Source organism: Hoplias malabaricus, chromosome 8 (genome assembly GCF_029633855.1).
Source record: "Hoplias malabaricus isolate fHopMal1 chromosome 8, fHopMal1.hap1, whole genome shotgun sequence".
NCBI lineage: Eukaryota > Metazoa > Chordata > Actinopteri > Characiformes > Erythrinidae > Hoplias > Hoplias malabaricus.
Window position 1 is genome coordinate 2,296,037 of NC_089807.1, and position 26,142 is coordinate 2,322,178.

Genomic DNA, 26,142 nt, shown 5'->3' on the forward strand with positions numbered 1-26,142 from the left:
TGGAGATTGCCTACGTGCAGTCTGGGCAGAGAGCCACTGGCCATATCTTGCTACAAATCTGTAGAAGACAGCCTACAATACCCAAGTGCTGACAAGGTGAGGAAATGATCTTGGGATGCCCACTTTGCAACCTGTTTCTGACATCCCTCGTTATATGGAACTTAAACTTCAATTTGGAGGTGGTACTAGGGCTCACTCCATATAATGCCACAACTTGGTTTTGCAGAACACCAGCTAGAAGTTGCCCTATCGCACAGGCCCTATCCAGATCCATCAAACATGGCAGGCCGATTCTTGGAGCAGACACCTACTGACTACTGTAGCAGGGCCCATGGAGGAAACATCTGAAAAAACAACTTTATAAAGAGTGGTTTTTTTTTTATTATTGCAATTGCAAGGTCACCTTTAAGTACGATTCAATTAATGTACTCTGGTGTTACCACGATTTTATTATATTTTGTGTGGGTCTAACAAAAAATGGTACCAGCTATTTTCTCATGTGCAGAACAGATAAAGCCTTGCTCTTCACCTGGTATGGTATGTGACGTAAACCCTGCCAAAATTATTATTGAAATGAAAATAAGTAATAAAATGAAAAAAATATAATTTCATTTTATTGTTTTCAGTTGTAATTTTGACAAGATTAAGCTCTTACACTATGGCGGTTTTGCTGCCACACAGGTCCAGGGATATTTAGGCCATGTGAAACTGCCAAAGGGTGTGGGTGAGTGTATATGAATGTGTGATTCTCTATGGTGGACTTTTGCATTTTTTCAGGATGTTTTACTGCCCTGGGACAAAGGTATCTGCACAGATTCTGGACCAACATTGTTCCAATAAGGAAAATGCAGAAGATAAATGAGTGAACTACATGTCTTCTAATGATAGTGTGACCAGACGTCCTCTTTTACCCGGACATGTCTTCTTTTTTAGACTTATTTAGACTTAAAAAATGTCCGGCCGGAATTTCACAACGTCCGCCATTTTGTTTTTCTGGAGCTTACATAGAATTTCAAGAAGCGTTTCGTTCACAAATTAGTTCCACCCTCCCCTACTCCGTTTGGTTCACTTGAGTGAGAAGGGGGAGTGGTGAAGTAGCCTAAAATCTTCGGATTGGACGGTCTGACTGTAGAGCTACCGTTATTGGTCGATAACCTTCTCTGTAAACATTTCATTGGTCAGTCTGCACGTCAGTAGTCCTTGTTTACGTCAGGCAAAGCTCATGTACCTACCCTCATCTCTAGCAGCTGTGCCGAAATGTAAATGTAAGTTCTCGGATGAATTAAAAAATAAATTCCCATGTTTTGTGTAGCAAATAAAGGTGTAAAGGATCTAAAAGCACACATAGGCCTTCTCCAGACTATTTCTGACATTCAGGGTGTCTGTTCAAAACCACTTTATGTAATGTGTTTCTGTGGTGAGCACATGAGTGGAGGTCTGGTTCCATACAATACCACAGTAATGTTCATAGAGGTGATGTTTTTGAAGAACCGAGTGGAGTGACCCTTGTGTGATCCTCCGTGGCTGAAGGAGGCGCTGCAGCTTTGAAAGAGTACACAAAAACGCACCGCGCCAAATTTGAGCTGTTTTGATGTCGAAGTAAAGCTTTACGGTTTATTTCATAAAATATCATATAGCTAACACAATGATACCCAGAGGAAAAGGTACTGTTACTGACTTTGTTTTTGCTGCTGCATAGATATAACTGCGCTATGAACTGTCCTGTGATTATTATGAGGATGATTACGCTAACCGTTTGATGGTAGTTTAAATGCTCCAATTTAACTTTAGCTAAAATAACACTAATGTTTACACTGTTTATACATTTGTTGGTCAAGTGTTTAATGTCCACGATGTCAAAGAGTAGAACCGTGTTCTCTGAGAGTCTGGTTTTACTTTCCCACTCTGCTGTGGGAATTTCTGCTGTTGTTTTGTTGTGTTTGTATTTCACCGCTCTGTAAAATCCCAGCAACACAAACTTCGTTAATCTAATATTTATATAATTCTGCATTACATGTCCATAAATAGCCCATAAACACGTATCTTTTGGGTCGATTTGCGCTTCGAATAGGATCGACTTAACCTCTAAATTGCACACTTTATTTTAACTATGAATCCTAATTCTCATGTGTGTTTTCATCTGACTCCGATATTTAAATCTGTTTTTTTTTTTTGTTGTTCTTTTTATTATTTGAAATGTACCTGAATTTTGGTAGAGAAACTTCCTCTTTCTCCCACCTGTAATTTTGAAATTGGTTTCCAATCCAGTTGTTGAGTTATGAACATTTGTTCAGCGCTAGGAAGAGTACAGTGCTCCATGGTGTTGTATCTATATATTTTTTTTGTGGAAAGAGGCTTTTGCAAAACGTTCTTGTGTTTAAACTGCTTAAATAAAACAATACTTGCTTAATTTGTACTATTGTCACACCAAATCAGTTGACAACATGTTGTTGCCTGGATAATGTAATTAGTTAAGTGTTTTGGAAGATATTGTCAGCTCTTTCTGAGGATAATCGTTTGAACCAGGGATTTACCCATTGATTTTTATGAGAATTGAGCATCCCTTCTCACTCAAAGTTTAAACAGTTGATCTCTCAGGTTTATAACATAGAAACACCAATGTTTGCAGGATTGCTGTTCCTAAACCTAAATACCACGCTTGTTTTTCAATGTGATACACTTCTTAGATTTGTATAGCATTCGTTTACAATATGGTTCCCATAGGCAATGACTGGCTGAATATTTAATACATTCGAATTTAACTGCTACACATGCAGTGTTACATCAGTCAAACTGTCTCACAGACTCACACACCTGCAATCTGCGATTTGCAGCCACCACACACTCACAATTTCTGCAGGAAAAGCACCCTCTAGTTATTAAGAGCTGTCAAGTTGATTCTGGATCCATATCGTTAGTCTTCTGCTTGGGTCTTCATTATCAGAATTACAGTAGATGAAGTAATTTCTAGGAAAGAATTGCCATATGAAAAATATATATACATATTCAGTGTTTCTAAACTCCTCAAAAATTCTGCACATCAATAGCTTTCACAACTGCTATGAGATATTTTGTAATATGTGTGTGGTCTATATGTCATCAGCTTTTTAAATCAGTCTATAGACTGTGAGACATGTTGAGGGTGATCTTTTATATAAGTATTTTTCATTGGCTCTTGAATATTTGATCCTATTAATTGTTGCGACTCATTAGTTTAATGTAGATTCATTCTGGCCTTTCAAAAGGAATCCAATTTTTCATATGTGACTCTCTGTAAGGATAACTGAATTAATTTTTGGTGCCAAAAAGACACATTGTATGTTTCAAGCAAGTACATTTCTGCCAAACAGGTGCAAGTGAACAGATAATTTCTTAAGGCCCCCATCTAATCACTAATCTAATAACCACCCTCTGGAGACCTGCAGCCTTCATGTTAGTCCACCCTTCACCCACATCCCTGCAACTCAAAAGCCCTGCCTCACAAGTGGATGGGATTGGTTTGTTATATTTATGATATATGACATCCTGGCTGTCTGAGACTTTAAAACACATCATTTTCACCTCAAATGTGAATATGTTCACAAGGTCAAAAATGATGTTTTCTTTGGAAGGGCTGTTTAAAAGAGCTATCCACTGATTTTGGACTTGGTGTTTAATGTGTTTCTTAAGAATGTAGGCTACGCATTACAGTCATCTTTGTGATTGCTGTTAATATTTTCCTAGAAATCTATAAGAGCTCATTTGTGGTTTTTATATATTTATTTATTTATTTATTTAAATCCTTGCAGGGTCTGGAGAGACAACCTTACCCCTCCAATCCAACAAGTAAGATTATTTCTGCAAACAACACCTAAAAATACGCTCTAAAATTCAGACACACAGTAGGATTTCTTCCCCATGCCGTTCCCTCTTTTCTCCATTTTCATGAAGGCTCTAGAAATAACCAGATAACATTATAAATCTAATTTTTAATTTTATGTTTAATATTTTTACCGCAACTTATTGCACATAATTCAGAAGGAAATATTATTTTTTCACTTTATTTACAGTTTTTACCACATTCCTTTTGTGTAAATAGTAATTCAATTAAAAAGAAAACATAATCTTTCACAATTCATATAAGAATATTTTATTTACTCAGTGTAGCATCGATCAGCAGAGGAACGTATTGTGTTCTTTTCTTTTTGGACTAAACTGAAATGACAAATCTTTAATTAATGCTTCTGCATCATCTTTTTTTTCCCTCCTCAGCAGTGATGGAGATGCAATTAAGGTGTATGTTCGTGTCCGTCCTTTGACCCAGGGGACTGGCTTAACCACTGACGGCGATCAGAATTTGTGTTTAACAGTGACGTCTCCTCAAACCGTCCGCCTGCACTCCAAACCCGAACCACGAAACTTCACCTATGACCATGTGGCTGATGTGGACACATCTCAGGTGAGAAAAACTGATCTCAGAACTTGCGCTGTTAAATAAATAAATAAATAACACTAGACCCTCAATCTGGGGTCAGCCTGTTAGAAATTCCAGCAGTTTTTACTTTTTCAATTTTTAGAAAATAATAGTGTTACACTCAAACTAAATATACCCCCAAACTTACAATCTTTTCAGAAAACAAAATACTGTTATTTAAGGATGGTCATATAAAGAGAATGATTTGCTCCAGTGCTGATAGGTCCTTCTTTTAAGTTTTGTTTCTTCTCAATTTCTTCTCAATTAGAAGTTTTTCCTGCCACTGTTGCTTCAGTGATGCTTTTTTGGGGCTAGGACCTGGCATTGTGTCAAGCTTCTTTGTGAAAATGCTGATTGTAAAATAGATCCATAAATATAACTGAATTTAATAAGCCCTGCCACTACCTATCCACTTTCTTCCTGCATACCACTGAAGTCTTATGCTGTTGTGGGCATTATGCCTATATTAGTACATCTAAACTGGAGCTCAGAACTACAGCTGTCTTCCAGGTGCATGATCCAAAACGTTCAAAAATATCAGGACTGTTTACCCTTATTCTCACTCATATTAAAAAGTTTAATTGTATATTATTTACACTAAATATGCATAATATAATTTTCATGTCCTTTAACATTTTTTTTATACAGGAGTCTGTGTTTTCAAGTGTCGCGAGAAACATTGTGGAGTCCTGTATGAATGGTTATAATGGCACCATATTTGCATAGTGAGTCTTTGTCCTTTCTCTTTTCTCAGACTTAAAGAGTAAATTGTTTCAGCTCCTCTAAATGTATTTTCCCTGTCTTTTTCTTTGCCACGATGCAGTGGACAGACTGGATCTGGGAAGACGTTTACCATGCTGGGTAAGACAATTCCCAGGTCTAACTCATTATATGTAATTTAGTAGACTTTCATTCAAGTGTTCTCTCACAAGGGCTGTGGTCATACCATACATATTTACCGTGTAGGATGGGGAAAAGAATGCTTGTTATCAGAATGACACCACACCTGTCTTTTACATTGTGTTCCAAATTATTATTCAATTGATATTTTTCTCAGATTTTCCTAAATGGTCAATACAAATGATGGTCATTATAATTTTTAAGTCATGAATGGTTAAGAGCATAAGTCAAATTTTATTGAACAAACCTCCCAATGATAACAGCATTTATTTTTTTCAAAAATAAAAAACTCAAAATGCACTGTTCCAAATTATTATGCACAACAGGGTTTGAAAACATTTTATAGGTTGTAACGAATGGCAAATTATGAGTTTTTGGAGAGTTTCTGCTTGAATTTCTTTGCAGGATGTCAGAATGGCCTCCCAGAGCTGCTGTTTTAATGTGAACTACATCCCACCTTCATAGATCTTTTGCTTGAGGATACTCAATAGGTTCTCAATAGGGTTGAGGTCCAGGGAGGATGGTGGCCACACCATGAGTTTCTCTCCTTTTATGCCCATAGCAGCCAATGACACTCTTTGCAACATGACATGGTTCATTGTCATGCATGTAGGTAATTTTAATATGTAAGGCACGGCTCTTATTTTTGTACCATGGAAGAAAGTGATCAGTCAGAAAGTCTATATAGTTTGCTGAGGTCATTTTCAAACCTTCTTGAACCCTAAAGGGGCCTACCAGCTCCCTCCCCATGATTCTGGCTCAAAACATGACTCCACCACCTCCTTGTTGACATCGCAGCCTTGATGGGATGTGGTGGCCATCCACCAACCATTCACTACTCCATCCATCTGGACCATCCAGGGTTGCATGGCATTCATCAGGGAATAAGACTGTTTGAAAATTAGTCCTCATGTATGTCTGGGTCCACCGCAACCATTTCTGCTTGAGAGCACTGGTTAAGGGTGGCTGTATAGTAGGTTTACGTACAACTGGAAGCCTCTGGAGGATCCTACATCTTGAGGTTTGATTAATTTCAGTGATTCAAAGACCCCTTAGGCACAATACCATCCACGTGGTTAACGGAAAAACAAAAAATTCAATTTATATGACACTTAAATCCATTCTGCATAATAATTTGGAACACGGTATATATTGAATAAATCAGTCTTTTGTTAGTGCAAGTGTTTCATACAGTAAATATATGAAATACATCCTTAAATAATTCAACACAGTCAGCATGGCGATTGAATACTGTGGTGAATTTTATCGTTACAAAAATTAATACACAGTATTAACACAGTAGACTGCATGTTATTTGAAATGCTGAAATGTCAAAGGTCAGTTTTCTTCCATATTGATGTTGCATGAATGAATCATTGACTCCCTTAACATGTCCATCTTCTGTTTAAATGAGAATCAAAGTACTGAAAGATAAAGAGGCTTTGATGTTTTATATTTTTGCGTAGGTCCAAACGAGATGAATGATTTTTCTGATGAACTGCGTGGTGTCATTCCTCGTAGCTTTGAGTATTTGTTCTTCCTCATCAGCAGAGAGGTGGAGAAGGTGAGTTGTAGTTTTCCCATTTTCCCCATTGCTCTCTTATAGTTAAGTGTCTTTTTAATATGACTTATATATCCTTGTTTAAGATCCCAGTTTATCTGCAAAGTATAGTATGTTGAAGCGTGTGCCTGTGTGTCTTTGTGTGTGATTGTAGTCTGCGGGTGCTAAGAGTTTCTTGTGTAAGTGCTCTTTTATAGAGATCTACAATGAGCAGATCTTTGATCTGCTGGACAGTGCGTCGGCCAGTCTGTTTCTGAGAGAGGATATTAAGAAAGGAGTTTTTGTGGAAGGAGCCGTGGAGAAATATGCAGCCTCTGCCGCTGAGGCATATCAGGTCAGAAATAAATAAAAGGTCCAACTTTTTAAACCGAAATAATTCAGCAATGGTTGTTTGCATGCAAATAAAGTTTCACTCCTTTGAGTCTTTGTGCAGGTGTTGTCTATGGGGTGGCGCAACCGACGTGTAGCTTCAACATCAATGAACCGAGAGTCGTCACGATCCCATGCTGTTTTCACCATGACATTAGAGTCCAAGGAGACAGGACAGGAAGTGGTCAACATCAGAACATCTCAACTCAACCTTGTGGATCTAGCGGGGTCTGAGAGACAGAGAGATACTCACGCTGAGGGATCACGGCTCAAAGTGAGTCAGTGTGAGGGGTAACATATTTTTAGTCATTATGAAGTATGCAAACTGTATTATAATTGGTCAGAATGATGTAGTTTATCATATGAATATCATAAAGCTGTATAGAGATATTTTAAATCAAATAATAGAATAAAGATTACATTTGTTAAATCTTATGAGCATTATAGAGTATTTTAAATGAAAAAATATAGACAATGTCCTTTAGTGTACATTCATTCATCCATTTATTCACTATTTGTAACCGCTTATCCAGTTCAGGATCATGGTGGGTCCAGAGCCTACATGGAATCACTGGGCCCAAGACAGGAACACACCCTCGAGGGGCCCAGGTCCTTTACAGGGTGACACACTCACACATTCTCTCACACACACTCACACCTAGGGATGCTTTTGAGTAGCCAATACACTTACCAACATGTGTTTATGGGCCATGGAAGGATACCGGAGCACCAGGAGGATACCCACTCTGGCACAAGGAGAACACACAAATCCCACATCCTTAAGTGTGCAGTGAAAATGACCATGTGTGTCATTTGAACATTATAGAGAATAAATCTTGTTCATGTTTGGCAGAATGCAGCATTTCAGATTTGTTTTATGTTTTTTTGTAATCACAAGAGTTGCAATTTTGAATTATATTGCCGCATTAGAAAGTTACTCCTGTATAAAACCGTATTACTGTGTTTCTGCTACAGGAAGCCAGCAGTATAAACCGCTCATTGATGTGCCTGGGTCAGGTGATTATGGCTCTGGTTGATGTGTCCAATGGAAGAAGCCGCCATGTCTGCTACAGAGACTCTAAACTCACATTCCTGCTCAGGGTCAGTCAAAAACATTATATAAAGTGTATATTTACTGCAATAATAACAGTAATAATAAAGATAATGCTTTCAGTTTATTTATTATCATTGTCACATTCAAAGCTGCTTTAAATAAAACAAAAGATGTGTGCAATTTTTATATTTTTATTTAACTTTTTAATAACTTGTTTACTTTTTGCAAATTGAATAATAAAAAAAGGTAAATTACAAAATCTGAAGGTACATCATGGACCTGAGGTCTTAGCTGTTCAGAAATAGTGTAACCTCCTCATTTTGTATTTTATTTGTTTCATAAAATAGACGTTTTTCCAGTTATTAGTTTGTTTGTTTTTAAATAGAAAAAGATCATTTTGTATTAAAAGAGACTTAAATCAAATAAAACTCCCTCTGATGGTGGTGAATTTAGAATTGACGGTGGAGACATTGGCCTCATAACAACATATAATTCCATAATTCATACCACTCAAGTCAATGGCTTCTTGCTTAACACATTTATTTAACTATTTGATCCAAAAATAACAATCCTGAGCACTGTGATAAACATTTCTCAAGAAATATAAGGTAAAATTAAGCAATATCTTTATTAAAAGTACCCCATCCCCATATCATCAAATCATCATAGTAAACAGTAAAGATAACTTAAATCTACTTCTGCTGTTTCTTTCTGTTTCCTTCTCTCCTCCACAGACAGCTGCTGCCTAGCCATAAGTTTCTAACACACAGAAAGTCAAAGTTGAGTGGCTATGGAATTGCATGGAATTACAGTGAATGTTAGATTTGGTTAAATTATATCATGTCATTTTCATTTGGCTTTAGACACTGGAGATGCATAACCTATAGGGGATATTGTATACTATGTGCCATATATAGGTAGGTAGTTGGTGCACTATGTGCATCCCAAATGACGTAAGCCAAATGAACATGGCATAGTAGTGAACGGAGAGAGAGGGAAGGCACACCTCATCCCCTAGGTTGAACGATATGCAAGAAATATTGAAGGAATTACATAAATAAAAATATAAAACCGGTTAATGAAACATGTCATGTTGGTGATCAACATTTATATTCTAGCCTCTGGTGAGGACCATTTGGATGGTTTAGTCACCACTGTAAGACTGTACATCACCAGCATCAGACGGTGGTGACAAGAAACTACTCTTTCACATGATATGCATGATTTGTTCACATTATCTTGTTTCCCATCTGTTGCTAGCTATTTTAGATGTCTTCTTAAAAGTATACTTTTATGCCATAATTTAATCAAATATTTTTTACACAAAAAAAGACATGTTGACATGTTATAGTCGTGACATAAGTAGTGTCCAAATATATGAAAAAATTTAAGAGAAAATAGCAAACTTATGGGAGCTTGAGTGACCTTGAAACATGCAGTAGAGCTGAAGGTTTGAAAATAGGGTGCTCAGTGATGTAGTTGCCAGATGTTATTGCTTTTTATAAATATCTGACGGTGGTGACGACACATTTTGAGCAACCACAAAATAATAGAAAATATTGTTCAAAACATAATAATACATTCAAAACATACATAATACAATGTACTCTTTCATGTGTGTTTTTGTTAAATAAAGTAGAAATGATTATCTCGTATCTGTGGACAACTGATTTTGTAGGCAATAGGCCAGCATGTAATCCTTAAATTAATAAAAACAAAAAAAATAAACCTATAAAAGAACCTTTAATATTTACAGAGGACCCCCGATTATAACTTTGATTCTTTTTATTCGTGAAAATGTTATTAAATTCCAACAGGATTAGCACTTTTCAAGAATCACTGACATGAGAGTCAAAGACTAAAGACTCAAGGTTTGTCGGGGGATTATATCATCGTAAAGGGAAAAAGTGAAAAAGCCAGCACACCATTTAACATGCTACGGAGGGTATTTCCCAAAACATTTAAATGGACTAAAAGCTGTCTCTGCTTTCCTGTAGGACTCTCTGGGAGGCAATGCTAAAACCTTCATTATCGCTAATGTCCACCCGGGCTCCAAATGTTTTGGAGAGACGCTTTCCACACTGCAGTTTGCCCAGAGAGCAAAACTCATCAAGAACAAGGTAAAGCAAATATGATTTATTCAGTTTGGACCAAACCTGGTACCTGTTTAATATGTGTACTGAAACAATTGTTAGAATGAAAGAGCTGTTTGTGCACTTTAATGTTTACTATTCAATGAATATGCTTGCACATACCTCAACACAGTATTGGATTTAGGCAGTTATCTGATTATTTAAATGGTCACTGTGGTAAGTTTATAGGAATGTTGCTTTAACTGTAAAAGTGCTTGTCCTGTATTTAGACAGAAATCTACCCACTGAGTGACGCTTTCTCACTGACAGATTACAAAAGTGACAAAAGTAACTTGTAAAAGTTTCTGTAACTTAACATCTTTTAATATTAGTAAAAGACCTAATCTAAGAGACAAACTCTCATTTTCTAAAGCTATTATATAATGTGTATATGTAAACACATTGTGTGTGTGCGCCTGTGCATTTAAATGTTTTCCTGTAGGCAATGATTAATGAGGATACCCAAGGAAACATAAAGCAGCTCCAGGCAGAGGTTAAGAAATTGAAGGAGCAGCTGGCAAACGCTCTGTCTGCTCAACAAAATGTAAATGAACTGTCCCCTGGAGACCCTCAGCTACACACAGGTAAAGAAAAACACCCACACTAGAACCACAGAACAACTTGTTTAGTCCTGAATCAACTGAGAGGCTGGAATATGGTCATGTAGGTAATAATCCATGACAAAGATGTCACAAGAACTATGTAAATATCCGGAAATCTAAAAATATACACAGAAACCTCTAGTAGAAATTACAAGCTTACAGAGTAAAATGTAAAAAAAAAAAAAGTATTAGTTTTAATACTTGTTTCCAGCCAGCTCAAAATTATTTTGCTAATGTTAAACAAACTATATATGGTTACCTTTTATGTGAATTAAGTTAGAGTTATTTTGTGCTTTAAGCAGTTGTGTTTTTACAGATTAGACTTGTTAGATGTGTTCTTTCTCCAGTAAAGACCCATCTTTTAGCATATTTTTTGTTGTTTGTGAAATCATACTATGTATATTTGTATCCTACTTTAGCACCATCTGATGCTGTGTTGCCATATAAGATTCACTTTCTTCAGGCTGTACGACTCTGGAAAAAACGAGAGGATGAGAAAAAGGTAAATTGACTACATTAAGTGCATTTTCAGTTTCATGTTCAATGAATAAATGAATCGGTATTCGTGTGTCGGTATTCTTCAGAATATGAAAACCTGGAACTAAATTTATTATTAATGTCATTGTTGTCACAATATAGCTGAGAAAAATCAATTGTGTTGGTGTCACAGACCCTACAGGAGAAAGTGTTGCAGCTGGAAAAGGCCTGGGCTCAGAAGGAGTCCTATTTTCATTCCAACAGAATGATCCTGAAGTTTAGAGATGATAGAATTGCTCAGCTGAAGAAACAGCTTGAGTCAGGACAACACACAGAACCACAGCAGAGAGATCAGACACTGATTGATCAATTGCTGCAGGAGATACGTATGCTCCGGGAACAGGTACTCTATACCTCTGTACTATATTGTGTGTGTGTGCGTGCGTGCACCAGTCCAAAGTTTGGACATCATCTCATTCAGGTGTTTTTTTTTTTTTTTTTTTTTTTTTAAATATCATTTTCTACATTGTAAATAAATGTGGAAGACATTTAAAAGTGTTAAACAAACCAGACTATATTTCATACTTAGATTCTTCAAAGTAGCCCCCTTTGCTTTGATGACAGCTTTGCGCTCTCTCTGCATTCTCTCAATCAGCTTCATGAGATCATCACCTGGAGTGGTTTTCTGTGAACAGCTGTGGCCTCATCAAGACTTAATCCGTAGAACTGCTTGCCGCCTTAATATATTTGAGACCATAATTTGGGTTGTGCAGAAGTAGGGCTTGGGGACATAGTTCTATACAGTGAATAGCCATTTTCCACCAATGACTGGGGGGGGGGAAAAAGAATGCTATTGGCCTGTAAAAATGTATTGCACAATGAAGCACCAGTGTCAGCTCTGTCAACTGGAAAATCAATGTATGTGTTATAATATTGAACTAATATAATTAATATCCCGATTTATAATTTTCTCTCTCAGGTAGAACATCATCCCCGTGTGATAAAGTATGCAGCGGAAATCTATAGTCTGAAGCAAGAGATTCAGGCTCTGCGAGCTCTAGAGTCAGTTAAGGACGCTCAAGAGGTTGTGTCCCAGTCTGCAGCTGAGCTGGAAAAAACTTTTCAGGAGCTCACACAGACAGAGGAGGCTAAAGAGGTCATGGGAGGTGAGTGAGGACGAGTTTGGGACAAAAGACTGAAATAATCTGAAACATTATTAACACCCACTGCAGATTCGTTTAAGTCAGCTAACTTTTATTATGGAATTCTGTCATTTTTCACTCTGACTGATCTCCATGACACTAGGGGGCAATCAACAAACTATCTACACTCACAATGATTCTCTCCAGGAATGGTCAAGGTGTGCTGTTCAGTGGCTTGAAACAGCTAAATGATCCAAGACAGACATTTGACAGTTACTACAATAAATATCCCAAAAATTGCTGATGTTATTTCCCCCAAACTCACAAAGCCCTCTTTAAAATGCATTTAAAATAACATACAGTACTTTTTTAAATGTTTATATATGTTGTTTGTTTTTATACTGTTTAGAAACAACACGCCTTATAATAATGCCAAAGGGAAAACATTTGATTAATTTCATTAATTACTTTGAGTTGTTTTAAATACAACAGCTCCAGCCTCCTACTCCACCCCTGTCACTATGGAGAAATTGTCCTCAGTTTCTGTGGAGAGACTGAAGGCCCAATTGCTGCAGAAACAGTCTGAGCTCTCCTCCAACATCCAGGCATTCGATGAGTACAAGCAGGCAACCAAGTAAGTGTACATATGAAACGATTAACAGGACAACCCCCCCCCCACAATTTGCATTATATAATACTCCCTAAATATTATGGCCCACCCGCTTTCTTGCTTATTCAATCATATTACCCAAATTGTGACATTTGGGACCCCCCAAACACACACACACACAATCAACCAATTGTCGTGCCTCTCTCTAGAAATGGTAAAGGTGCAAAGGTACAAAAATGCCTCTCTTCTTGCTGTGGTAATGTGAAGTTTTTCTGGCTAAATTTCTCCAGGAAGCAGCTGCTTGACCTGGAGTCTGATAAACGTTATCTGGAGAAGTCTAACCAGCACCTGGAAAAGATTCTTGAAGCTACGAAAGCTCACACCAAGCAAGAAGTGTCACAGCTCAATAAAATCCATGCAGAAACCATTAAGGTACACATGAAGACAAACATGTTTTTTCAGGAATTGTTGTAATTTTGAAGATTTGGTGATATTTGAATAAACACAGAATTCACTTCTTTATCCACAAATCAATTTCAAAGATGTTTGGTGTCTAATGTCCTTAGTGTAACTGACAGGCAAAATCATGTTTAGAGTACTGTCCTGAAATCAAGTCTCTCTCTCTTCTACTAACACACACTCTCCCTGTTTCTCTCTCTTTCTTTCTCTTCCTCCTTGCTCAATAATGTTTGTACCGGGAATACTAAGTTAAAGTTTTCTTGTAGATAGTTAAACACCTGTGAGATTTGTGCCGTAAAGTGTTACACATTACTCATGAGAGCCCTCCGCCCTGTTGCTTAGTCCATTAAACCAGCAGTGGACCCAAGGTAGCAGCCACAGAGGCTCTATTCTCCCTATTACAACTCTGGAATATCAATATTTTAAAAGCTGTAATTTTAAGATAGAAATACTACATAGTGCTCCTTTAAATGAATAACTAAATAAAGGCACTGAAAACAATGTATCAATAGACTTTTAAACATTTTAGTAAATGATTTTTGTGGGTGGGAAAAAGTAATGCACAATATTTAAAAAAACACCTATGATTTTCTGAAAAAGATGGATTTGAAAAGTTCTTTTGGAATGAATGAATCTTTCTGGAATGATTGTAGAGATTTTGTAGGAATATATCCTCAAGAAGAAATTGTTAAAAACCAAAAAAAGCAAAAAAGACCTTTATAAATCGTATTCTATTGAACTTAAATTCTATAGATTTGGTTTCAGCTCATCGAACACAAAAGTGGCTAAGCTCTTGGAGTACTGTGACTGCTTTTCTGTTTTCTGAAGTGATTTTGAAGAGAATGATATGTTGTGCTGTCCTAATACACGTCATTTATACACTACTTGTTGCAGAAACGTTTGCTACAAATTATCTTTTAAAAGATTATCCCATGCTCTGAGTTTGAGGAATTGCACAGGGTTTTGTTCATCTCTGATAATTTACTAAAGGATTGCAATTGCTTTTGTGGTTTCTCTCCTTGTATATGACTATTCAAAGTAAAACATCATTTGGCTGTTTGGATTAAAAGAAGATTAGGTTTTGTAAATTACACTTTTGCCAAAACCATTACTGATAAAGATTATTTTCTCTTTATAATTGTTTGGAAGTTGTGGATATAATATTTTGATATCCACTTTTTTTTACTTCTAGATTCTGACCACTCCCACTAAAGCGTACAATTTGAGGAGTCGTCTGGTGCCGTTGTCAAGTCCGGAGCATTTGAATGGTCATGGAGGGGATGGTGAGCTGGAGGACATTAACACGGAACAACCACCACCGGAGATGAATGAACTGGCCTGTGAGGCTCTCACTGAGGAACTGAAGCAAATGCAGGTGCCAACAGTCAGATGTAGCTTCACTGTGTGTCCAAAATTTGTGGTCACTTTATTTTAAAATTAATCATCAAAATCTTCCCCATTCAATGCATTTAAAGCCTGTACTCTTCAGGGAAGGCTTTATATTTGTTATTGGAATGTCGTTGTGAGGATTTTATTGTATTGAGATCAGGTACTGATATGGGATATGTCACATTAAATTTTTTCTATGGAGATTATACAAGGTGTTTAAGCTACTGAACAGCCATCTTTCTTTAGAAGAGGTGTCTATAAACATTTAACACACAGTGTATGCTGTCATACTGTTACATATCTTTTTAGCGTTCATAGAATCATTCAGTTGAATGTTACAGACAGTTGAATATCCTTGATTATCTTTAATAGTGTTTTTGCTGTTAGATATTAATTTTGGCATAATGTATAGAGCCCTGTTTAAAAGGTTAATGATTCGTCCCATGCTCTTCAGGATCAGATAAGTTGTCTGAAAGGCCAAGTCAATGAGGAAGAAGCAAAGAATGTAAAACTGCTTCAACAAATAAGTAAACTGGAGGAGCAGGTCTCCATGGCAACTGAGCAGTTCACCCGCAGAGAGGAGGTACAGCACTAACACTGCCATTTTACATGGTTACTTTTACACAAGCATGAGTATTCTGACCATTTATTATTATCATTACAAAACTCTATAGGAGTTTGGTTCTGAGCGGTGTTCTCTAAAGGAGGAGCAGCGGAAGCTACAAGAGAAGATTGATGCTTTAGAAAAGCAGTTCGCTGATGAGAAAACAGCTGGAGAAGGTAATGTATCAGTTTTATCTATAGAAATTAACAAAAGTATGGAGAGTTCTGGCTTAAATACAGCGGCAGACCACTGAGGTGATCATTCTGTAATGAGTGTCATGTCAATATTCTTCTGGTTTTATGTGGATTTCTCCACGGCAGAAATGAATCTGAGGTTTGAAAATGTGCCTTTTGTGAAATAAACAGTTTCAGCTCTGATCCTGAATTCCTAATAGCAGTCACCAATGAAGATGTCAGTTGTCTGTGTTTTGTTTGCTGTAATGATAAAGTTTGACTTCTAAACCCTCAGTGTTGCGCGGTGAGGTCTGTGACCTGCGGCTCATTCTGCAGTCATCTGATAAAGAGCTGGAGACAGTTCGGAAGGAACTGGTGGAAAGAAGGACTGAGCAGGAAAAAGAAAACGCACATCTCTCTAGCAGCTTAATCAGCTCACAGCTCCAGCTGGATAAAGTTAGGTGAGTGCTGCACTTTACACATGGCAAACAGAGGTCACTTTCATCATAAGTGAATCCAAGTCCAAGATTAATGTTTATTAATTAAAAGTTACAATTCATCAGGTGTATTAATTTAATCGTGTGTGTGTCTACCAGGTTGGAGTGGGAGCAGCTTCAGGAACAGCAACGTTTGCTGCAGGACTCCTTTGATACACTGCAGGCAGAGTTTAAGTTTGAGGCTGATCAGTACAATCAGCAACTGGAGGAAAAAAACAGAATACATGGAGAACAGCAGGCAAAAATTGCTGTGAGAATCGTGAAAATTCATACATCTTACATCCTATTTTTTTTTCCTTTATCTTCCTTTACCATAGTGTGTACTGTACCATAATTCACACACATCTCCTTTCTCTTTTTCTAATCTCATGTTTTATTCCTTTTTTCTTCTAATCTGTTCCTTTTTCTTTTCTAACATTTGTCTTTTTTCATTTTTTGTAAATAATTTCCTTAATTTTATTTGACTGTTTTTTAATTTTTCTTTTTTTTACATTTTTATTCCAGCGAATAGTCCTTGTTTCTGTCCATGATCTTCTTTGAACTTATGGTGTCCCTTGGTCTTTTCTCTCCTCTCTTATGAGTAAATCATGAATGTTGACTTGTTTTGTATATAGGAGCTGATGAATGCTCTTCAGGCTGAGAGCGAAATAAACAACAACCTGAGGTCACAGCTGAAAGACAGAGAGAGCACCTCCAAGTAAGTTGGAAGGAGTATATCTCCTTTTATGTGAAGAAATGTATTATTGTTCTGTTCACAGCTTGAAGAAGTTCTTGCTGTTCCAACACAGCAATTGTTTTGAAATGTTTTAAATAGCAACACAAGCTATATTTTAAAAAATAATGTAACAAAAACATAATCTGGAAGTTTTATTCTTTTGACTGTTGATGTGAGAAATGTCTGTCAAACAGGAAATCTGTGTTAGAAGCCTCCATTTAGCAGTTAGACACAGAGTACTTGGGGCAGGGTGAAACACAACGTGCAGCAGACACACACACACACACACACACACACACAAACTTGCAAGCAGTGAGCCAGCCACAGGGAGAACAGAAGGCTTTTTTTTTTTTTTTTGAATGATCTGCATCCATCTTTCACACAAGAAAACTGCAGTGATCATGAATCCATGGGAGTGTTTCTTTTTGGAGCCAGGGACAAAAACTTTTGTATTTTTCCCAAGGACATTTACTGTCGCACGTTTCACATTGCTACTGGTGGAAGTTAACGTTAAACATTTAACGAGTGACGAGGCAGGACTAAACTGCCACTTTTGTTGCACATTAAGTTTTATATATATAATCTTATATTAAATTCTGACATGTAGTTACAGCTGTCACCAAACAACTATAACATTTATTAAATCTATAAAGGAATATTACACAGATATTACAAAGAGTACTACAAGACAATTTGATTAATATGACAATATTAACCAGCACTACAGGCCATAGGTTAAATTACTTACCAATTACCTGGACAAATCATTTAAAGCTCACTCAGTGTTGTTCATTGTATAAAATGCACAAATGTATCTGTGCTACTTAATGTTTAGGCCTTTCTGTAAAATGACCTGCCATGATTACGTCATTCCCCCAGAACCCGAACGAGCAAAAAGAAAATGGGCTTTGCTACAAGGACACTTGTGTTGGTTTTTAAACATTTGTCTATCCTTCAGGGTTACTGTAACGATGGCCGTCCTCACAGATTTCTTTAGCCCTTCTTTTAGATGTGTATATGTATGAGATGTGTTTAAAATGCTGCTGCCCCACAGAGACTTATCAGAGTCTATAGAGGAAAATGCTGTCCTGAAGAAGCAGATTCTGGATCTCACTTCAGAAAACCAACAGCAGGTGTGTGTGTGTGTATATATGTATGTGTGTGTGTGTGTGTGTGTGCATATACAACAAGCTTTTAAAAGAACCTATCCTCTGCTGTTAATAATGTTAATATCTTTTAATATTATAACTTCTCTGTTTATGTCTTCATTTTTTTCCTCTTTTTTTCCAGATGGAGCGCATCAAATCTCTTCAAAACGATGTGAGCACTGTCAGCACCTCAGCATCCAGCCTTGAGCAGAAAATAGAGCAGGACAAAGTAAGATAACCTCAGGGTTTTATACATTAATAGTTATGCTCCATAGAATAAGAAATTGTAAACGTTTATGTTTTTACAAACACTCTGCTCTCCTCCTCAGTCCAGGAATTTTAATGCTTTATTTATTTATGGTTACACTTACATAACACCTTCCTAAGGATGGTTTACAATCAACACACAATGCCATTCCAATAAACATTCAATCCACACAGTCTGGCGAGGAGCGACAGCCAAACACACACACAAAATACTCTCAACCAGGAATGACTGTGTACATGGAGGACTGCATCAGGCAAACTGGGGTTCACCCAGGATAATGTAGCCATCCATATCTGGGCACACACATACAGCCTTTCATTCTCATTCACACCAGGACTTAGTAGTAGCCATTTCGCCTAACCTTCCTGTTTCTGGACTGTGGGAGGAAAAAAGCCACACAGACATGATGAGAACATGGAAACTCCACCAAAGATGGCACTTGAACCCAAGAACCCCGTTCTGAGGGGACGAACATGTTAAACATCAAGCCACCATACTTCTCAGTGGACATATGCTCATTTTAAGTCTTTTAAAGTGAAGCAGGAATCTCTAGAATGAAACCCCATTAATGGCTTTAGTGTCTGGCTTTATTTCTGATGAACCTAGCATCAATTTATATATTTCAATTGCACTTTGTTTGTTCAAGGCTGTCATTTTGGATCTGATGAAGCAAACACGAGATCTCCGGTCTGAATTGGGACAGAAAGAACAGTCTCTCTCCCTAATGACTGCTGACTTCAGCGACATAAATGTAAGTCTGAGATATATATAAAACACTCAACTTCTAGCATTCATTTAAAGACTCAAAAATATACCAGATATTATCAGATTCTGTTACGAAACTACTGCAAAAGTTCTGTAGTCATAAGGAGTGGATCAAAATCCATAAAGGCCTTTGAGTTCAAGCGCTAATTTAAAAGTTGAATCTGAAGTTTTCATGAGCACTAAGGACGGGGGTTTCATTTGAACTTAAGTGCATCTGCTTCAACCAGAAAGTTGAGGTGTTTTAGTCACAGTGAGATTGTTGTATTTGCAGGCAAAGTATGTTGCTGTGTGTTTGGAGCGAGAGGAGAAGAAGACACTGCTTTCAAACATGCAGACAGAGCTGCAGGACCTCAGAAAGGCTTCAGAGAGACGCCTTGCATCTGACCGTGTTGAGGTGTGTGTTACAATTAAGAAACCATCTGAAATCAATAAATAACGATTAGCTCAGGTTCTTGGCCACATTGACCAGTTTATAACATTTTAAATGTAAACATTCTGATAATATTACAGGACAGATTAGTTTTGGTGTTAATTTTAGTAACAAATAAAATATTTTACATCCCCTTGAACTACACATACTTGACATGGAGTGAAAATACTCTAAATATTTATATCAATAGTCATTTCTTATACGTACTTGTAGTTGAACAAGACCTTTTCTTATAATCCACAGAGAGAATATGAACTTTCTACTTTTTATTATTCTTACTTTTGTAATCCTTATAGTGTGTGCTGTTAACATCCTGAACAACTTCAGAAGTTCCTTATTCGTATTAACAAACGTATTGTTAGTAATATTGTGTCCATATCGTAGTCCTATTGTGAAGCTGTGTTTGTGTTGTAGTTGGAGATGCTGCAGGAGGATCTTGCTTACACGACAGAGGAGGTAGAGAGGCTAAGTAAAGCTTTAGAGGAACAGACTGCTTTACTGCAGGAAGCTCAGCTTTCCAACACCGAGAAAGAAACAAAAATAAACAAACTGCAAGACCAGGTACTGTACATACATGACATGTCCAAAAGATGATAAAGATAACTTTCTGAAACACTTTAGTACCCCACAGAATGAACATTTATTGCTAACATCACTTGTGCTATTTTATGACAGATCTGTTAGAGTTCGTTTTTGTGTTCCCTCCAATTTTTCATTTATTACTCTCTGATGATATTAGTCTCAAACTCAAATATTTTGTGCCATTTTTATACATTTATAATACCTGCTGCACTGGAATTGTATGGAAGTAAGTAATGTGTGTGTCCGTCTTTGTGTGTTTGCACACATGTACATAGTTGAAGCAGCAGGAGGAGCAGAAGGTTTTAAGGAACGAAATTGTGCAGCATGCATCAGCTACACCTCAAGCAAATCCACGGGTGAGTTTATCCATCATCAGTTCCTTATTTTAATGTTCCTAACCCAAAATCATTTGCATGTACTAGGAATTTGTCTTGGTAAAATTGGTACATACACATTTTGATACATTGGTACGTTTGATTGGTACATCTCTGCAGAAAGTAAATAAAACAAATGAATAAACTGCATGGATAATAAAATAAAGGAATGGTTCATTGCCCATCTCAAACCTAATTTATAGTCCAGATAACTAAATCTGATTTACAAACATTAATGTTAAAAACAGCACATAATTAATTGTAAAATAATTTTTATTGGATCTGTTAAAGAGAAAGAGAATATGAGAATGACAGTAATGGAATCATTCAAAGATTGAATGTTTAAAAAAAAAAAGTCACTTGTCTTCAGTGGTCTAAATAACGTATTAGTAGTAATAATAATAATAATAATAAATAATAATACTATAAACTTGCTATAGATTCATTCTTATCTAGAAAAGATGTCCACTTTTATGAATTTGTTTTATATATATTTTTTGTTCAGACCCCTCACACACCTCGCAGCTTTAACTCCAATATCACTCTGGTGCTGGAGAGCCAGGAAAAGGAGCTAGAAAGCAGACGCTCATCTATGATGACGATGGAGGTTCTCTTGGCGGAACTTAACGCCGAGCGAATGGCCAAGAACGAGGAAATCCAGAGACTGAAGGTTAAGCATAAATACATACAATTACAGTAGCCACAGTAATGACAGAAAGCCTTTCTCATAAGCATCAGCACTGTGAATCTGGAACAAATCATATACCTCTGCTAAGAGTGTAATGACTCAGTACCAAACTTTGGAGTTTCTTTTGTTCTAAAATGGAGTATGTGTCAGTGTGCATTTTTCTACTATGGCAGTGTTTCAGTTTTATGATACAAACACCATATGTCTGTAGATTAGTTATGTTTACATAACTATAAATTATAATAATTCTACTTAAATATATTAATAAATAAAATAACATTTTAGCTGTTAAAAAAATTAGTTCCTAAATCCATGTTTGTGTTTAGTTTAGTTCTGTTTTGTTGATGTCATCTTTAATGATGAGATAAGAAGTTCCACTTCACATCTGGGCTATTTTGTGATGTAGTGGGTGATTAAATATATGTGTGTGTTTGTGATTTCTAGGCTCAGCTAAATGAGAAAGAAAGTGTGCGTTTGGAGATCCAGTCTCTGTTGGAACATTTTTACAACACAAAGAGCCAGCAGTCCCTGAGCGGTGATGCTACAGAGTGAGACAAACATTCACTCATATGTACTTAGTCATGTTTGCATACTGCAACTGATGGAATGCTACAACTGACTTTATATATTATATGTATGCTCTCACTGACAGTGTACGGTAAGTCCTCTGGTCCAGTCGAACCTTAAATTGGCAAACTTTCAAAGATGCCAAAGTCTCTGCTGATTTGTGTGAATAACAGCCGTTAATGTGGCAATGCATTGATACACTCTCATTTATGAAGAAAAGGAGAACCACTGCTTAGACATAACTAAATTGGTTCTTTAAGAGGACAGATAAATGTGAGTCTCTACATCATGTGTTGCATCTTGTCCTCTGTCTCTTGTTGCTGGTTAGCTAGTTTAAGGCACAGACACTCCGCCCACAAGTTGACAGAGAGTCTGTTACTTTCAGTGCACTAATCTAGACTCACTGTCAGGATTCTTCCAGTTGCATTCTGATTGGCTCACTGTACATCCGTGTATGCGCATTTCCTTTTGTCCTGGCTCTTACTGGTTCTATAAAGACTGCCTCCTCCTACAAAATAGTAAACTTGAGATTGGTCCTTTTGCATGTTGGTCAAATTTAATTTCCTGCAGTATTAGCTGCTCTTAGCTACATTATGTGTAGAAAGGTACCAGACTCTGCCTAGGGAGTCTGTCAACGCGAGACTTCTGGTGAGCCATCTCCACCGTCTCGCACTACCACCTCCTCCAGTCAGTAACTCGTCTGTCCCTGCCACAGTGCTATATATTCCATAGAATAACTACAGGACTGGATATATAGGCTAACTTATAACATTTAGACAAACTAAACTTGTAAACGAGTGCTCAGAACAGAACTTGTTGTGATACTGTTTATAACATATATTTGTAGATTTTTAAATATTTCTTTTGCCCCACACACACTTGGTTAATTTTTGGGATTTCTGTCACTGTTTTATTTTCAGAAACTTGAAAGAAGTCGTCCATCATTCAGCTCTTCGAGAGTTACGAGAAGAGAGGTGTTCAAATGTAGGCCTCCTTTAAAACTAAACTTTAGAATGCATCGTTCTGACTGTGTCTGAGTCAAAGGTTCGTCTGATTATGTTTTTGTTTTGTCTTGGTCTCATGCAGAATGCCCTGAAGCAGCAGCTGATGGAAGCCCAGAAAGCGTAAGAGGAAAATAAACACAAATTCAGATTTTTACTGATTTAAACAAATATAATTTGTGACTAATTTACTGTGAAATTATTGATGTTGATTGGTTTGTTTGTGTAATGGTCAGTTTGCAGAATAAGGAGGTAACCTTGGCTCAGTCTCAGACGTGTGTTCAGGAGTTGACCACGGAGCTGAGGAACCGCTGTCTTGAGCTCAGAGAACTGAGACTGAATGACCAGGAGCGGGAGAATCTACAGCAGGTGATGGGAGACAGAGGTTAAGGAGAAAATAAGGTTCATGCAAAATGACTGCAGAAGGGAAGAGAACAAGTAATAGTGGGACACAGAAATTGAAGGATAAAAGAGAAACTACTAAAGGAAGGAAAGAGAGAGGCTTGAAAGGACATACAAACTGATGTATAGAGAAGTACTTGGGAGGCGAGAGAAACCACTACAGGTGAGGAGGGAAGCATGGATATTGGCAGGAGGGAACAGGTAGAGCCATGGAATATAGACAAAAGAGGAGCTGAAAATTAGGAAACCCCACTCCAGTGAGGAGGGAAGAAAGCATAGAGGAACTGAGAGATGAAAGAATGCAGGAATTTAGAAGGTGGAAAAGATAAAAAAGAAACTGAGATGGAGAAGTTACTGCAGAACAGCTGGGGCAAAGGGATGGAAGAAAGGATCGAATGGTGGAAATGTAAATATAAAGAATGGGCTGAGGCAGAAAGATTTATAAAGGTGAGCACATGGGAATAGAGATGAGGGATGGCAGAGAGACTTCTAACTATCCCAGGAGTGGTCAGTCATGTACAGGGGTTAGACAATGAAACTGAAACACCTGTCATTTTAGTGCGGGAGGTTTCATGGCTAAATTGGAGCAGCCTGGTGGCCAGTCTTCATATATGATTGCACATTGCACCAGTAAGACCATGTGCATCCAATGGTTCAAACATTGTATCCTGAAGGTGGTGCCGTGTATCAGGACGACAATGCACCAATACACACAGCGAGACTGGTGAAAGACTGGTTTGATGAACATGAAAGTGAAGTTGAACATCTCCCATGGCCTGCACAGTCACCAGATCTAAATATTATTGAGACACTTTTGGGTGTTTTGGAACCAGGAAGCCAGGAAACGTTTTCCTCCACCAGCATCATGTAGTGACCTGGCCACTATCCTGCAAGAAGAATGGCTTCAAATCCCTCTGACCACTGTGCGGGACTTATAAATGTCATTCCCAAGATGAACTGGCGCTGTATTGGCCGCAAAAGGAGGCCCTACACCATACTAATAAATTATTGTGGTCTATAACCAAGTGTTTCAGTTTCATTGCCCAACCCCTGTATATTGAGTATATTTCTGTAATTTTTTTATGCTTTTGCTAACAGGAAGTGGAAGCTTTAAGGAAGCAGGTAGATCATTTGGCTGAGGAGAATGGCAAACTACTTGGCCACCAGAACCACAAACAGAAGATCGAGTACATGGTCCGTATTAAGAAAGAACTCACAAAACTGCAGGAGGTGAGTTTGTCAGATATAACTTGCGAAGACAATGACCAATTCATAGTGGAATTTTGTAATGTGACATCTTCAATAAAGTGATGTGATTGTGTGCAATGTGAAACATATAGTGCAACATGCTTTATTCGACATTGCACCGCAATACAACAAATTCTGACAAATTGCTCAAGGATACTTTGCAGTTGGATGTTAAGTGGTGAAAGCTCCACGCCCACCTTGTTGTTTTGTTATTTTAATGTCTCACATTTATTCATTTGTTTCAAATTTCTGCAAAATTTCCCTCAAGATCAATAATATATCTGTCTATCTAGTCCGACTGTTTGAGTTGTCATTAATATTAAAACTTTGTGTTTTTCCACAGGAGAACGAGAAGCTACGACACAAAAGCACATCCTAAACTTAATGCTCTCAAACTGAGTCCAGTCAATCAAACGGAACATTTCAGGAGCCTGCACTGGTTCTAATTACACAGAATAAATCTGGTGCATCAAAACAGCTTTTCATGTTTGTTTGCAAAGGGTCTGAAAACTGGTAAATGGGGCTAACACAGTGTTGAACATGTACACATCTTTTCCTAAAAGCTTTTTTTGTCTCACCTGAACTGTGAAAACAACTTGCATTTGATGTTCAATGAAGAGAGTCTGGGTGGAAGTGTGTTGAGGTGCATGAGCTCTTTGGTAGGAAATGACAAAGCAATATGAGGGTCTTTAAAATTTAGGAAACATTGTTATATGTATTCTCTTGATCTTTACATGAATAAGAAGTACATTAATCTGAAACAAATTGTTTTATTTCCCTAAAATATTCTATTTAAACTTAATTGAACAGCTAAAATTAGATTAGTAAATATGGTTCACCTTCAACTTAGTTGTGAGTGAGTCTCTGGCATTTCACCCACAATTTAACAGCTAGTGAAATAATATATCTGTGAAAGTGATTACATTTGTGTTTTACAGTAAAATGATTTCTTGTAATGTATATACATTCTCCACCATTAGACACGTATTACGCAATATTTATTATAGACTATTATAGAGCAAATTCTGTTGAAATGTGCACATGGTTTGCGTGATTTGGATTAAATGGTGAAAATACGGTTTTTAACGTACCATGTAAGGATTAGTCACTTGATTAGCTACATGATTTTTAGGGTATATTTTCACATATTTGTCTGTAGTTTTTTCTGTGTATTGTTTTGTTTCACTTTTTTTTTTTTTTTGTTCTAAATGGTCCTGTCTCTTGTGCCTTCTTCGCAGTTTTAGTCCAATCATCTTGCTCCTTTGCTGCATCTCTTTCCTGGACATTTGTGGAAAATATTATCTAGCCAATGAGATATTTTTTTAAGAATAAAAGCATTTTCTAATCCAGTATTGTGTGCTTTTGTCAAACAACTGTGTGCCACCATTAATGAGATATCATTTCTGCAGTCAGCCATTTCACATCAAAATGCTCAAGGACTACTACCATTTAAACAAATGTGCTGTAGTATGTGAACATAGGAAAAATGTGAGGATTTATCCTCTAACACCAAATTTATAAAGCAACAGCTG

The 26,142-nt window shown here is 37.2% G+C and overlaps 1 protein-coding gene across 2 annotated transcripts; it reads left to right on the top strand.

Moving 5' to 3' along the window:
* The first annotated feature begins 1,526 nt into the window (after nt 1–1,526).
* Nucleotides 1,527–25,915, top strand: kif15 (kinesin family member 15). 2 transcript variants are annotated; one of them, XM_066678975.1, is made up of 35 exons: nt 1,527–1,664; nt 3,789–3,825; nt 4,252–4,438; nt 5,102–5,178; nt 5,277–5,314; nt 6,820–6,917; nt 7,069–7,248; nt 7,348–7,557; nt 8,259–8,384; nt 10,335–10,457; nt 10,912–11,053; nt 11,491–11,573; nt 11,742–11,951; nt 12,528–12,714; nt 13,183–13,324; nt 13,591–13,732; nt 14,952–15,134; nt 15,603–15,731; nt 15,823–15,928; nt 16,221–16,386; nt 16,522–16,672; nt 17,037–17,119; nt 18,192–18,270; nt 18,428–18,514; nt 19,200–19,304; nt 19,590–19,712; nt 20,163–20,309; nt 20,606–20,686; nt 21,210–21,374; nt 21,837–21,940; nt 22,880–22,943; nt 23,046–23,083; nt 23,197–23,329; nt 24,461–24,592; nt 24,954–25,915. In XM_066678975.1, the coding sequence occupies exons 1-35, from the start codon at nt 1,646–1,648 to the stop codon at nt 24,987–24,989; spliced, it is 4,113 nt and encodes a 1,370-aa protein (XP_066535072.1). In that variant the 5' UTR covers nt 1,527–1,645; the 3' UTR covers nt 24,990–25,915. The 2 variants fall into 2 exon arrangements, with proteins under 2 accessions (XP_066535072.1, XP_066535073.1); XM_066678976.1 differs by having other exon boundaries at nt 4,255–4,438.
* The last annotated feature ends 227 nt before the right edge of the window (nt 25,916–26,142 follow it).

Bases quoted from the DNA above. Each gene is read 5' to 3' on its own strand.
- kif15 (XM_066678975.1), top strand. The intron at 15,732-15,822 runs GTACAGCACTAA...AAAACTCTATAG, and splicing joins AGTTCACCCGCAGAGAGGAG to GAGTTTGGTTCTGAGCGGTG. The intron at 24,593-24,953 runs GTGAGTTTGTCA...GTTTTTCCACAG, and splicing joins AACTCACAAAACTGCAGGAG to GAGAACGAGAAGCTACGACA.